This window comes from Amblyomma americanum, chromosome 5, assembly GCF_052857255.1.
Source record: "Amblyomma americanum isolate KBUSLIRL-KWMA chromosome 5, ASM5285725v1, whole genome shotgun sequence".
Taxonomy (NCBI): domain Eukaryota; kingdom Metazoa; phylum Arthropoda; class Arachnida; order Ixodida; family Ixodidae; genus Amblyomma; species Amblyomma americanum.
The window spans coordinates 168,428,266-168,441,562 of NC_135501.1; the positions used below are offsets into that span (position 1 = coordinate 168,428,266).

The window sequence follows — 13,297 nt, forward strand, 5'->3', positions numbered from 1 at the left end:
AGTGAGTTAGGCGGGTTATTTGAAGCAACCGATCTCTTTACTTGTCAGGCGCTTTTAGCTGAGCCATGGAACTTCGAATGCATTGGTAGCTGACACAGTCTGCGTTGATTCTCCAAATGCAGTAAATTATTTGTGAAGAAATGCCACTCGACGATATAGAATCAACTATTTGATGTTATACAAATGGGAATGAAAACACGGTTTTTGTGTAGGCAGCCTGAAAACTGGAGGTTTGGGAGGAACTTTTTTGGACGAATAAAGTTAAAGCAACGTGAATTCAGGTATAGACTCCGAGTTTTTAGTGCTCATGATATCCTTGACGTTCATAACTTTCCGCGTTGCCGAGTGCATGTGAACAAATCCGGCCACCGTAAGTTCGTCAGCCTGAGAAATTGTCTCGAGGACCATGTGACCAGATTTTGAGGCCGTTGTGCCAAGATGTGCATCTTACACTCATTCTTCCTTTTGTGTGCAGCATTAAAAAAATGAGTGCAGATAACCTCAACATTAGTTTGTGATTGAATGTGAAACAATGTTTTTTTCACATTTGTGAGATTTTTGCTGGCTAAATGAAAAAAAAAAACGATAGTGAGAGATCTTGGCATGTATTACTCCCGCGACTCCGCCGGCTTATGCAAATAAAGCGGATTAGTTTTAATTATGTTCACTACCTTTGAAATAAAGCTCATATCCGACCGTTTAGTGAAGCTTTGCCTAAATCTCCAGACTCACATGCTGAGCGGTAAAATATAGGGCGAGAAATAAAATATTAACTTACACCAGGCTCGTTACTGAACAACTGAGTCTTTAGTTCAATGTGCTTAGAGGAAGCTCCCAAGGTGGAGTAGATTTCAGCTAGGGAGTAATTACTCATTAGCATCAATATAAGAAGCGCAGCCATAGGGCTACAAAGAAAGGATATGCACTTTTCTCAGAAGCTGCGTAGTTGGAGAAAAATTCATCTTGATTCGGGGATCGAACCCGGGACCATCACTTGTCCGGGGCAGCAGCTCAACCAACTAAGCTAATCAGGACGGCTAGCAGATGGCAGGGCGAGGCCGGATCGAAGTGTTGTTGATCGAGCTAACCCTTCCATCGCGTGCATGCCTCAGATTCGCCCGCAAAAGCCAAAATAATTGAATATATATGCTATAATATCCTCTCATAGGAGGCGTATGGCCATATATAGGCTCATTTGCTAATGAGGAACACGCGATATTCATTTATCCTCACATCCATATCTACCTAGCATCCCAGACTGACGCTTGCCAAGAACACGGGCCGTTGACCGCACCCGGTAATAATCATCGGACTCCCCTCGGTCACATATAGGGGCCACGGGGCCAGCCACTGTGCCCTCCTTATCCTGCACGACCAGAATCAAATCGACGAGATCGTGATCACGGCACACGAGGCCCAGGTTGCGCCGAGAACGGCCTACTACGTCCACAGGCAGTGCAACCCTGGCAGGCGTGATGAGCATGCATGCAAAGTCTCTTGCACGTTGACCTTCATAACGGCGAGGGAAGGTCACGACCAAAATGTTCAGTCTGAGTGATTCCATCGCGGAAGCATATATATAGCTCTTCGGTCTTAGCAGCAATGCAGTTCCAAGCATTGAAAGAAATACAGCAGCGCACGTTTTGCTGCAGCTAACTAACGCTAGGCGAGCACTGATGTTATGGAAGTCGAGCAGGTAAAGCCGCATATGCATCTCGTTAATGTAAGCAGCGTTTCGAAGGGCTCGACCGAGTGTGGCGCCGGGGTGATTTCAGGAGCTTTTATAGCTCTTCGGTATCTGCACGAGAGTTCAAGCACTGAGGAGCATGCATTTCGTCCTGTATTGTGCTGCCCGTAGAGCTGCAACTATGGGAAATGAACGGCTGAATATTATTAACATTTTGAAGGCCGCACTATGAAGTGATGTTTCAAAGACGAAAATTCCCATTGAAAATTCCCATGTGCGCTCTAAAATAACAGTGAAAAAAATTAGCCACATTTACAATGACTAACAATAAATTCTGACACATCAACAACCAAAAACTCCATTCAAAAATGACTAAGCACGATTTTACAGCGATAGCTGTAAAATCGTGCGATAGCTGTAAAATCGTCGTCGGCGTGACCGGTGTTGTCGCCGTCGGCGTGACCGGTAGGTGAGTTGATGTCACGGTCACGTGACATTCATGTCAAGTGACCTTATGCCACGGTCAACCTAGGGCAGCATAAGCCCATGGGTGGCTCTGATCACTACACCAGTGCGCAAAGAATATATATATATATATATATTATATATATATATATATATATATATATATATATATATATATCCTCACAACTAAAAGCCTAAACAGCTATCGCTGAACATCGCATTACACAGTCGTAACCATACTGCGTGTTTTTTTTTAATGTTCTATTTTGGAACATTGGCGTCTCATATGCAGAATGGTAATGTTGACTGAAACTGATTTCATGTTCTGTGCAGTGGGAATTTCTTCGTCTTTTTTGCTTTCTGAAAGCAACCTTAAAGGTGCCTGTAATGTCTTCCCAAATTGTAGAGAAATCCACTACGCGTGAATAATGCTTTAATGTTTCCTTGAACCTTGCAAGCTGTATCGCATTTAGAGGATTAGAACCCGTGGGAGGCAGGAAAGCATTTCTTGGGCAATGGCTTTTGCAGAAGAGCTCTGATACGCACCTCTCAGGATGGCCCGAGAGTGGCTCTGTGCTGTTGTCACGTGACCACCATTTACAGGCGATACAAGCATTTAAATAAGTATCACGTATCACGTAGTATTCATGCGAAAAGAAGAACTTCTAAAGAGGCGTTTTCTGAAAGAACATAGTAATAATAATTGGTTTTTGGGGAAAGGAAGTAGCGCAGTATCTGTCTCATATATCGTTGGACACCTGAACCACGCCGTAAGGGAAGGGATAAAGGGGGGGAGTGAAAGAAGAAAGGATGAAAGAGGTGCCGTAGTGGAGGGCTGCGGAATAATTTCGACCACCTGGGGATCTTTAACGTGCACTGACATCGCACAGCACACGGGCGCCTTAGTGTTTTGCCTGAAGGAACATAAAAATTGAGTTTCCTATGTTCCGACTTTCTTCCTTTCCTCTTTCACTCCCTCCTTTATCCCTTCCCTTACGGCGCGGTTCAAGTGTCCGCCGATATATGAGACAGATACTGCGTCGTTTCCTTTCCCAAAAAACCAATTATTATTAATATTATTATTAAAATTGGCAAGTAAGAAGTTAAACTAGAATCGTTGCGGGAACCATGCAGAGCGGAGGCAGGGAAACCAAGGGCCGTATACACGATGCTGTGCTTGTGTAAAAAGAATTGTTGACTGGTCGGCGTATTTGTTTTCACAACAGCAGTGTCAATCGCAAACGGAGAAAATATTGCTTAAGTTGATATGGAAACCAATAAACGGAAGTTGCACGGGTTCACTCACCCCGCCGCGGTGGCTCAGTGGTTAGGGCGCTCGACTACTGATCCGGAGTTCCCGGGTTCGAACCCGACCGCGGCGGCTGCGTTTTTATGTAGGAAAAACGCCATGGCGCCCGTGTGCTGTGCGATGTCAGTGCACGTTAAAGATCCCCAGGTGGTCGAAATTATTCCGGAGCCCTCCACTACGGCACCTATTCTTCCTTTCTTCTTTCACTCCCTCCTTTATCCCTTCCCTTACGGCGCGGTTAAGGTGTCCAACGATATATGAGACAGATACTGCGCCATTTCCTTTCCCCCCAAAACCAATTATTATTATTATATTATTATTCACTCAAAGATACCATCCCCCTATTTATTCATTTATATATACTTCATTTCTTGAGCTGCCTTCACCGGTACTCTTATAGAACTACTGCGTGGAAAAGCTTCTTAAGTGACAACGTTACGTCCACGCCTCTTTTACAACACTTGTGCACTGTCTGCGTATCACTGTCTCTCGCTACTTGAATGACCGCGTTGATCACGATAGCACATGTGCAGCGCTATTAGGTGTCCTCCTCTGTCAGGCTCCGTCGAGCCAAAGAAATGCAGTCTGCGTGTTACGAAGTCAAGAGCTGTCTCCATCAAGGAGGTCATTACGATGTTCGACATATCCTGTTCCAAAATACACACGCGACCTGGTCACTTGAGCGACCGCGAGCCAAGCTCACGTGCACGTACTTGTGTAATAACTAACGAAAAGGTTAGTTATATAGCAGTGTTCGCGGACGTCAAAAAGCAGGCGAATAATGTTAACTAGTAAAGTGATTAACTAAATTCTAATAGTTAACTTTTACCTATTACCGATAGACACCTGGTTGCAATTAAAGAGATTTGTAGCCGGTCGTTAGCCATATCATATGGCTCGACATAAGGCTCGATATGGTCTTTAACCATATCAGGTGTTAGAATTTCGAAAACACGATTATCCTCGGCGCTGTGGTTCGACAAAATTTGGCAATCGGAACTAATTATGTGCACTGGAGGGGTTGTTTTTTTCTTGCATGCTTCTTGAAAGCGCATATATTTTGGCACGGTGTAGCCGAAATTAGTTGAGCCACAGCGGCCAGGGTAAGCGCGTTTTCGAAATCCTAAAACTGATATGGCTATTACTAACGGCCTGCTGCAAATCTCTAAATTTAGTCAGGTGCCTATTGGCAATACGTAAAAAGTTAAGTATTATAATTTAGTTAATCACCTTAATAATTAACACGATTCGCCTGGTTTTCGGATGTCCGCAACAGTGGTGTTACTATGCCGAGGAAAACTTCTCTTTTAACTCAAAAACCCAATTTTATCATTTTAACAGACCTTAATCGTGCCAATTTTATAATGTGCATCCCTGTGCGCCTTATATAATTTGATTCGCATCTCCGTACATGCGGGAGCCTCCTCTGCAGTCCTGTTCAGGCATCCGCATGCGTAAGACGAGGACACTGACACAAGGAAAGGATTAAGGGAATGAGAACATGCTGAAAACTGCCGCTGGAAGGGGGACAGCACCTGTCTGCACAAGGGAGGAGGCAGAACCGAAAAAATCGGAGTCTAACAATACAATCCTTCATCACTGCAATTGTATATGATTAAATACATAGCACATAAGTGCGGAGGTACTAACGATTCATAACAAGCGGGATCTTCGGCATTCATGCCTTCCACGGAGTATTGGCGTCTAGGGTATTTTGCCTCCATATCACGACTTTATGACATTACTTCATGATCTCTCCGCAAACACTTGAACTACATTCGTTAGGAGACAGCGATCTATACGGAGACCCATAATGCATGCCCAGTGTATTAAATGCGTCCACATTACATGCGTCTGTACGCAGCTATGATATGATTTAATGTAGTGCAAACGGCGCAAGCTCAGCAGTATGTAGTTTAGTCGGATTCATACCGTAATAGAGGCCAAGCGTCTGAAGCCAGAGGATGGCTGAAAACGCCGAACTTGTCGCATCAAATCCTATAGTTTTGGCCGCGCGTAAGCATGCGTGTGCAGTCATATTATTTATGCTGCAGAAACAGCCTTACACGAGGCAGTTTGCAGCAACGTTTACTGAAAGTGCCTATTACAGTGCGCGCACTCGTGAGCGAACATTGGTGAGCCTCTGTGCATTCCTCGAACACAAGGGCTTGACGTCCCGTCTGTTCTCCGTCAGGTAGTTACACGAAGTGACCGAACGCTCCGCGAGTTCTACCTTGGACGATTAATAACTGGACGCCCCACTCCAGTTGTAGCCAACACAGTGCTGCTCGCGTGTGTTTTAATTCCCCCGACACGAACTAATCACGCGCACAACCTCGACACATTTCTTATTGTGTAAATAGTTTGTACATATTACTTCTCCCCCTATCCTCTCTTCCTGTCCCCTCACCTCTTTCTTTTCATTTCTCCATTCTGCCTGCTATCTTTTATTTCCGCTGCCCCAGCTCAGGTGCTACAGTATCGATGGCAGATGCCGGGGCTAGCAAAAATCTTTTCCTTCCTTTTTCCTGTTATTTTAATAAAATCCACTACCACCACCACCACATCTCACGCGTGTCTCCAAACATTACTAGTGCATAGAAGCCTTAATGAAATAGCAACGTTTTATTTGTTTAATTGTGTCCTCCAGCTAGTACAATATCTCCCTTATTTAATTTGCTTGATGCACGTAGCCAGCTCAGTTAAGCCCTTATACGCACCCCAGTTCTCGCAAACTTGTTACGTATAGATATCAGCAAAGCCGGTACTGTGGCAACCAGTTGTTAGATCGCCATAAGTGATAAGATCACCTTATGCCGACACGCAATGCCGGTATCGAATGGACGTGGCGACAGGAAGCACTGGATCACCAGCAAGCATGTACGACCTCACGGAACCTGGAGGATGGCCAGCAAGTTCTTCCCGTGCCAAAAATCAGCCGTGACCGCGGCTGGCGGACGCTCCATCATCGGCTGATGCGTATCTGTGGAAGTGAAGACATCGCTTCTTCCTCCTCCTCCTCCTCCTCCTCCTCCTCCTCCCCTGGCCGAGTCGCAAGCTGAGTTCGTTCGATCCAAGACCATCCGCCGCGGTGGCTCTGGTCAGGGCGCTCGGCTACTGATCCGGAGTTCCCGGGTTCGAACCCGACCGCGGCGGCTGCGCTTCGATGGAGGCGAAACGCAAAACGCGGCCGTGTGCTGTGCGATGTCAGTGCAAGTTAAAGAACCCCAGGTGGTCGTAAATTATTCCGGAGCCCTCCACTACGGCACCCCTTTCTTCCTTTCTTCTTCACTCCCTCCTTCTTCCCTTCCTCAAGTCCTTCAAGAAGGAGACAGTTATTGCGCCTTTCATTTAATAATAATACTTCGCTTTGGGGGAAAGGAAATGGCGCAGCATCTGCCTCATATATCGTTGGACACCTGAACCGCGCCGTAAGGGAAGGGATAAAGGAGGGAGTGAAAGAAGAACGAAGAGAGATGTGCCGTAGTGGAGGGCTCCGGAATAATTTCGACCACCTGGGGATCTTTAACGTGCGCTGACATCGCACAGCACACGGGCGCCTTAGCGTTTCGCCTCCATAAAAACGCAGCCGCCGCGGTAGGGTTCGAACCCGGGAAGTACAGATTAGTAGCCGAGCGCCCTAACGTTACACTGAGCCACCGCGGCGGGTCCAATAGTTAACACCATATGCCTGTTTTCTGTCGTCGGAGAACACTCGTATTAGCATGCCGCAGAAAGGCTTCCCTTTACCCCAAAAACCTATTTTTAATAAATAGTCGCGGGCTTCCCTGCAACATCTGGTATACATTGTAGCGAGATTAAGAACTTCTGCGCCGGAATGCGACGAAGATAAGTGTTTCGTAACGTACGCTCGCTGAGCCGCGATAAATGAAACTGACCACCACCACGCGGCGTCTTCATCTCTCCAGGATTCTTGGGCAACGCGACGATATGCGACACCCTCGGCATCATCTTCCGTTACAATCGTGCCAAGGGTCAAACTTGCGGATGCCTCCAACAAACGCCCGTTAACTTACGTGAAACTTTAAGAAGAAACGCAGACCACTTTCTGCGACGCCTTTGGCGAACTGACACGAGTTGACAGTCTGCAGGCATGGAGTTTATATAGACCTGCGTGAGGCCAAAACTTTGCCAGTGAAGAGTGTACAGGCTCGGCTCTTGAACGAAGTAAGCACTTGCTCACTTGGATCAAGGGAAAAGCCTGCCTTTCCGTAAAAGAAGAAAGAAATATCGCCAGTGAGAAATCAAGAGACGATGCTTTCATAGGCTCTGAATTTTTCAAATTAAATTCTGCAAATCATATATCTGTGCAGTTCACAGTTCAAATGATCTTTGGAATTCAGGGGACGCCGCTGGCACCAAATCGCATGTTTGCTTCTTGCCTGTTAACGGTGTGAAGATATAGCGTGAAGAAAAGTTTTCTTCCATATATATATATATATATATATATATATATATATATATATATATATATATATATATATATATATATATATATATATGAGGGTCGTCTGTAGACACCAAAAAAAGTGTAGGTACCTATGCACATTTCTGTTGCAAGTTGCAAGTTTCCGGGCATCAGAAGTCATGAGCATGAGAGCGGATTTGATGGCACGCATAATTCACTATCATCATATACTAGGTTACAGATGCACCAGCGCAGGATGCAAAGAACGTTGACATCAAAGTCAGTGGAGCTACTTTTCATTTAATATCAAATATTCTTCGTATCTTTTCGGTCAAATAATTTATGCTGTGAAAGAGACGTTATAACGCACCAATAAGATATGCGTATGCAGTTGTGGTTACACCAATGCATCTGACGAGGCGAGAAAGTGGAGTTTGTTAACAGGGATTTGTGCTGTAAGGCTATCTATTATCCTCCATAACTTTGGTCAGGAAACAAAGAATTTATAGGGGTGCATCTATAGCATGTAATCCGATTGTGTTTATCTTCAAGTATTCGTCTGTCCCCCCACAGATGCAAACCAAGAGGATGCAGCTTGGAGGTATAAAGCAGGCGTTCGCGCATACCCTATCCCAAAGGCTGTAGGGTTTGCATGGACAGCGGGCACGCAAAGGACCACAACGCTGGACTTGCTGACTATAGTGAAGAGACAACCATCACGAACCTGCTTCAATTAATACTAACTCTTCCATTAACTACGTAGCATATTTTCGCACGCCATTTCTTAGGAGCCTTTCTGTCTTGAGTGCTAACTGCACGCCTCCATTGAGCAAACAGCACAGCACCACATAAAGGCCAAGACAATGGTGGTCTGCTTCTTGTCGCAATAGTCGACTGCAGACTGTTTCAGTCAGTTCTCAACAGTACGCAATATGGGCGACTTTCTACAGCTCCTTGCATCTTTAGTACACCGGCATAGGTACGCAGGAGTAACTCAAACTTGAATACGGGCTTTACCCCGTAATGAGGAGCTCCGACTGAAAAGCATGAGGCATCGATGTCTTCCTATGGTGCAGTACCGATTGCGGACCTGCGCTATTTGGCAAATTTCTGTGGTCTGCATACATACACATTTAGCACCTGGAGATTGGTTACAGAACGAACATTGCCCGCTAAACTCAAGCGCATGTACAACGACACACGTGGGAAGCGGATGATGGCGCTCACCTGTCCTTAGCCTCGGCGGCCCTGTCTCGCTGCCGGCGGTTCTTGAACCAGTTGCTCACTTGGGTGGTGGTGAGGCCCGTCGCCTCGGCGAGCTCGCGTTTCTCGCGGGGCGACGGGTACGGGTTGTGCGCGTACCACTCTCGCAGAATGTTGCGCGACTTCTCCTTGAAGCAGTAGCTGGTCTCCTCGCCGTCCCATATGGTGCGGGGCAGAGGGAACTTCCTGCGAATCCGATACTTCCCAACTGCGCCCAGCGGCCGACCCCGAAGCCGCTCGGCCTCGATGTAGTGCGCCTTGAGCCACAGCGCCTGCAGCTTGGGGTGCGAGGCAGCGGAGAAATGATGGGATTCCAGGATGCGGTACAGTTCCTTGAAGTTGCCCCGATGGAAGGCCACCAGCGCCTTGGCCTTCAGCACGCTCTCGTTCTTCTGCAGGTGCTCGCAGGCCGGCAGCGACCAGAGGAAGCGGCCCAGCCGCTCGATGTTGCCCGACTGCTGCAGCACCTCGCACACGCATGCCACCTGCTCCTGGGTGAAGCCGAATGATGGGAGCATGCTGGCTGCCGACGCCGCGGGCCCGAATTGCATGGACATGCACCACGCGCGCCCGCCGCCAACTCAGCCCGGAGCCAAGCGAAGCCCGGCCGGATCACCGCACTCGTCGGAGCAGAACACGACGTCGTCGACACGTCGTCTTCTTCTCGCTGGTCGCTCCGTGCTCGATGTCGCCGCGGGAAAGCCGCCGGGGCCACATTCACGATCGCCGCCGTGGCCGTTGCGAGCCCAGCGTAGGGGAAGATGACACCAGATGGCTACTACAACGGCACGGGCCGCCACGGTCGCTCCCGACGACGCTCCGGTTGTTGCTGCTGCCGTGCCGTCGGTGTCGTCGTCGCTGCTGATGATGCTGCTGCCGAGCCGTTGCACGGTCGCACATCACTCCTTCTTTTGCTTACTTTCCACCCCTCCACTAGCGATGGCTATCTTCCTACTCTCCCCTCCTTCACCTCTCTCTCTCTCCCACTGTGCGGCTTTCGACAAACCAGCAGAGAATCTCAACCGCGAGCGCCAAGTTTTTCGGGCGGAAGCGAAGCGCCCGTCCCCACACCACAGTTGCGAAGGGGGACCTTCGCCGCTACGGACTGACGCGGCTTTTCGCGGCGCAGACGGTTTCCACTGGGACTGCCGGCTAGGGCGGCAGCGGCGAGCTCCCCTCCCACGGCCTCCTCCTCGAACGCTCCGTTTCGGGGGTCGGCCGGTAGGGGAGTTAAAGGCGGGACCTTCGCTGGGCGGGCGGTTAGGGCGGGTTCTCCGGTGCCCGACGGTGAAGTGGCCTCGCGCGTGCACGCACCGTTCGATATTCTCTTCTTTTTTCCCCCCAAACTCCCCCTCCGCTCAACGAATCGCGCTTCCCCCTTTCCCTCTTCTTTTTAATACTAATCTATCGATGCCCGCTCTCTTCTCCTTTCCTCCGGCTTCACGCGTCGTCGTCCCCTTCTTTGTCGTCGTTGTAACTATCGCACGTATGAAAAAAAAAAATGACAACCGCTCCGCGTCGTCGCCGTCAAGCTGTCCCGGTTTCGCCGCGGCTGCGTGTTGGGTGGGGGGATGATGGGGGGGGGGGGGGGGAATCGCCGCCGCGGTGACATTGCGATGCGGTTTCGCTACCCGGTGGTTTTGATGCGGCGCGCTACCATTGGCTGTCGCCATGGCGATCGAGCGACGCCCGTCGTGGCTCCGCCTCCCCCCACTCCCTCTGCCTGCCCCGTTGCGGCGTTTTTTGTCTTCTGCGCGGCGCGGCCGCCGCCATTTGTGCTCCCGCGATTTGTTTCGCCTGTGTTTGTCGCTCTGTCACCTGCCTTTCTTTGCGTCTTATTTTTCGTTTCTGTTGGCTCGTTTCGTACGCGAATTTGGAGTTGGCGGTTTGGCATGTGTGAGCTGCTGACAGGCCCAAGAGTCCGTGTTGTTAGCGGGCAAAACCACGCACAAAGATGCGGCTCCCGTGTGGGACCCTCGAACGGACCCGCCGACTCTCGTCAGTGGTTTCGGTGGCTTGGCACTCCCGACGAGTGTGGTTTTTGTTGAGCGGAACCGGCTGGGGAGTAAGATTTCGGCTGCGGTGAATGAAGTGGCATCGCTGTTGGCGCTCGCGTTTCGTATCGTGTGTAACCATGATTATAGAACTGATACCCTCTCCCTCTCCTACTCTGCCGTTGTGTTACGTTTAAACGACGCATTCGAGCGCAGCCATGCTGTCGCATTGCTTTTGTGACGTCAGAGGATGCCGGCTTGTTACGTGGAGCGCTGATTCCAACACACAGACTCGTAGCGTTTTCCCATTCTGGGGTAGAGATATCAGCGTAAGTAGTTCGGGCTTGCATCTGCCTCCTGCTGCACTGAATTAGATCTGAAGTGACAAAAAAAAAACAGCCTATTATATCCCTACGATCTTCCTTCATTTCCACTTTCGGAGGTGAGTGAATATAAATATCTTGGCGTGACGATAACTAATAATCTAAGCTGGAACAAATATATAAGTAACGTATGTCCATCGGGCTTTCGTAAACTTTGTGTCCTCAAGCACAAACTGAAGGATGCTCTTGTAGACTTGAAATTTTTAGCCTTTTCTTCATTAATCAGACCCAAGTTAGAATACGCTTCCATTGTGTGGGACTCATTTACTAAAACTAAAATTCAAACACTTGAAATGATCCAGCGCAAGGCCATTCGATTCATCTTTTCAAAATACAGTTCAACCGACTCCCCAACTGCCATAATGCGATCACACCGAATTCAAACGTTGCAAGTAAGACGTGAAATTCTCAGATTAAAATTTCTTTTCCTTCTAAAACATAAAAAAGTTGTCAATGTGCCCGGATCCCTACGTGATCAAGCCATTTTCCGCTCCACGACCAACAAGACATCGCCACTCTGATTCACTAACTTCATTCACCGCCAGAACTAACCTATTTAAATACTCCTTCCCTCGCATCGTTACTGAATGGAATGATTTACCTTTAACAGTACTATAGGTGACATAGAATCCATTGAAGAAGATTGACGCCATCAAAATTATTTGGCTTTGTGTTTCGAATTTTATTTAGTATTTTTGTGTATATTCATGTTTCATTGTATTGCCCTTCCTCCTAGGGCCCAGAAGGGCCAGCAATATTCTGTAAATAAATAAATAAATAAAATACTGAGTGTCCTTTTTACAGTCTGATTAACAGACTCAGTTAAAGACTGAACTGAACGCTATACAACGAAATTGTCAGGTAGACGGCCAGTATAGTTAGAAACTGGAAAAGCAAACAATGAAGGTAGCACCGAAACGTTCCAAAAATGCTACTTGTCTCTGTTAGTCAAACTCTGATACACATTGTTGTTAATTCCCGTTTTTTATGACATTTTTAGAACCTTACAAATAAAGGTTGGAATAACCTTGCCCTAATTTTAATTACACGTTTTAGCAAAATAAACGCAACTTTCTCTAGAATTGTGAAAAACCTTGGAAGGGCATGCAGGCACGCGAGTTGTGAAGGCACAAAATTTAATAACCGCTTTGCAAGGCCCAACAACGAAGGCGACACTTGAGTTATACAATACACACTAACCATTACCCGCAACTCACTGTCTTCCGAACGGACAGCATGGAGACAAACTTATACTACCGTTATTGAAGGGTGTCCCATGTCTGATAGTGGTGAATAGATAATAAGCAAAGTTTTCTAAGAAAACATTAAGGTCGTGCATGCCATCTGTGGTAGGCACAAGAAAAGAGATATATCAGAAAGTGTAAGGTAGTGTAAGAGCGTATCTATACTGAACGAGAACAATGGGAAAAGTTCTGGAACACAGTGGTTGAAATAAATAAGTAATGTTGTTTTATAGTTACAATTTAACATTTCAATAACATCTAGAACGCAGTATTAGGACGTTTAGTTTGAACCTTAAACTAGTATACATTGTACAACATGTAACATAATCGTTAATTTTTAACACTGTATTAGCATTCAGAATACAGCATTAGAACAACGTTAACCTTTAATGTTTAATGTTTATGACACAACACATAACGTTGTTTATTCATTTTTAGTATTAAATCTACGCTCCAACATAACGTTACTACAACTTACATAATTTTGTATTATTTTAATGTTCAGTGCTACATGCATGAAAAG

At 47.2% G+C, this 13,297-nt stretch overlaps 1 protein-coding gene across 1 annotated transcript in view; it reads right to left on the reverse strand.

Annotated features, from left to right (window-relative positions):
• Window positions 1-10,447, reverse strand: part of LOC144133006 (homeobox protein six1-like) — a 53,751-nt gene extending 43,304 nt beyond the window's left edge. The window contains exon 1 of the mRNA XM_077665790.1: window positions 9,118-10,447. Coding sequence (XP_077521916.1) covers window positions 9,118-9,710 — 593 coding nt within the window. The 5' untranslated portion in view covers window positions 9,711-10,447. The remainder of the gene's footprint in view (window positions 1-9,117) is intronic.
• Between the last annotated feature and the right edge of the window lie 2,850 nt (window positions 10,448-13,297).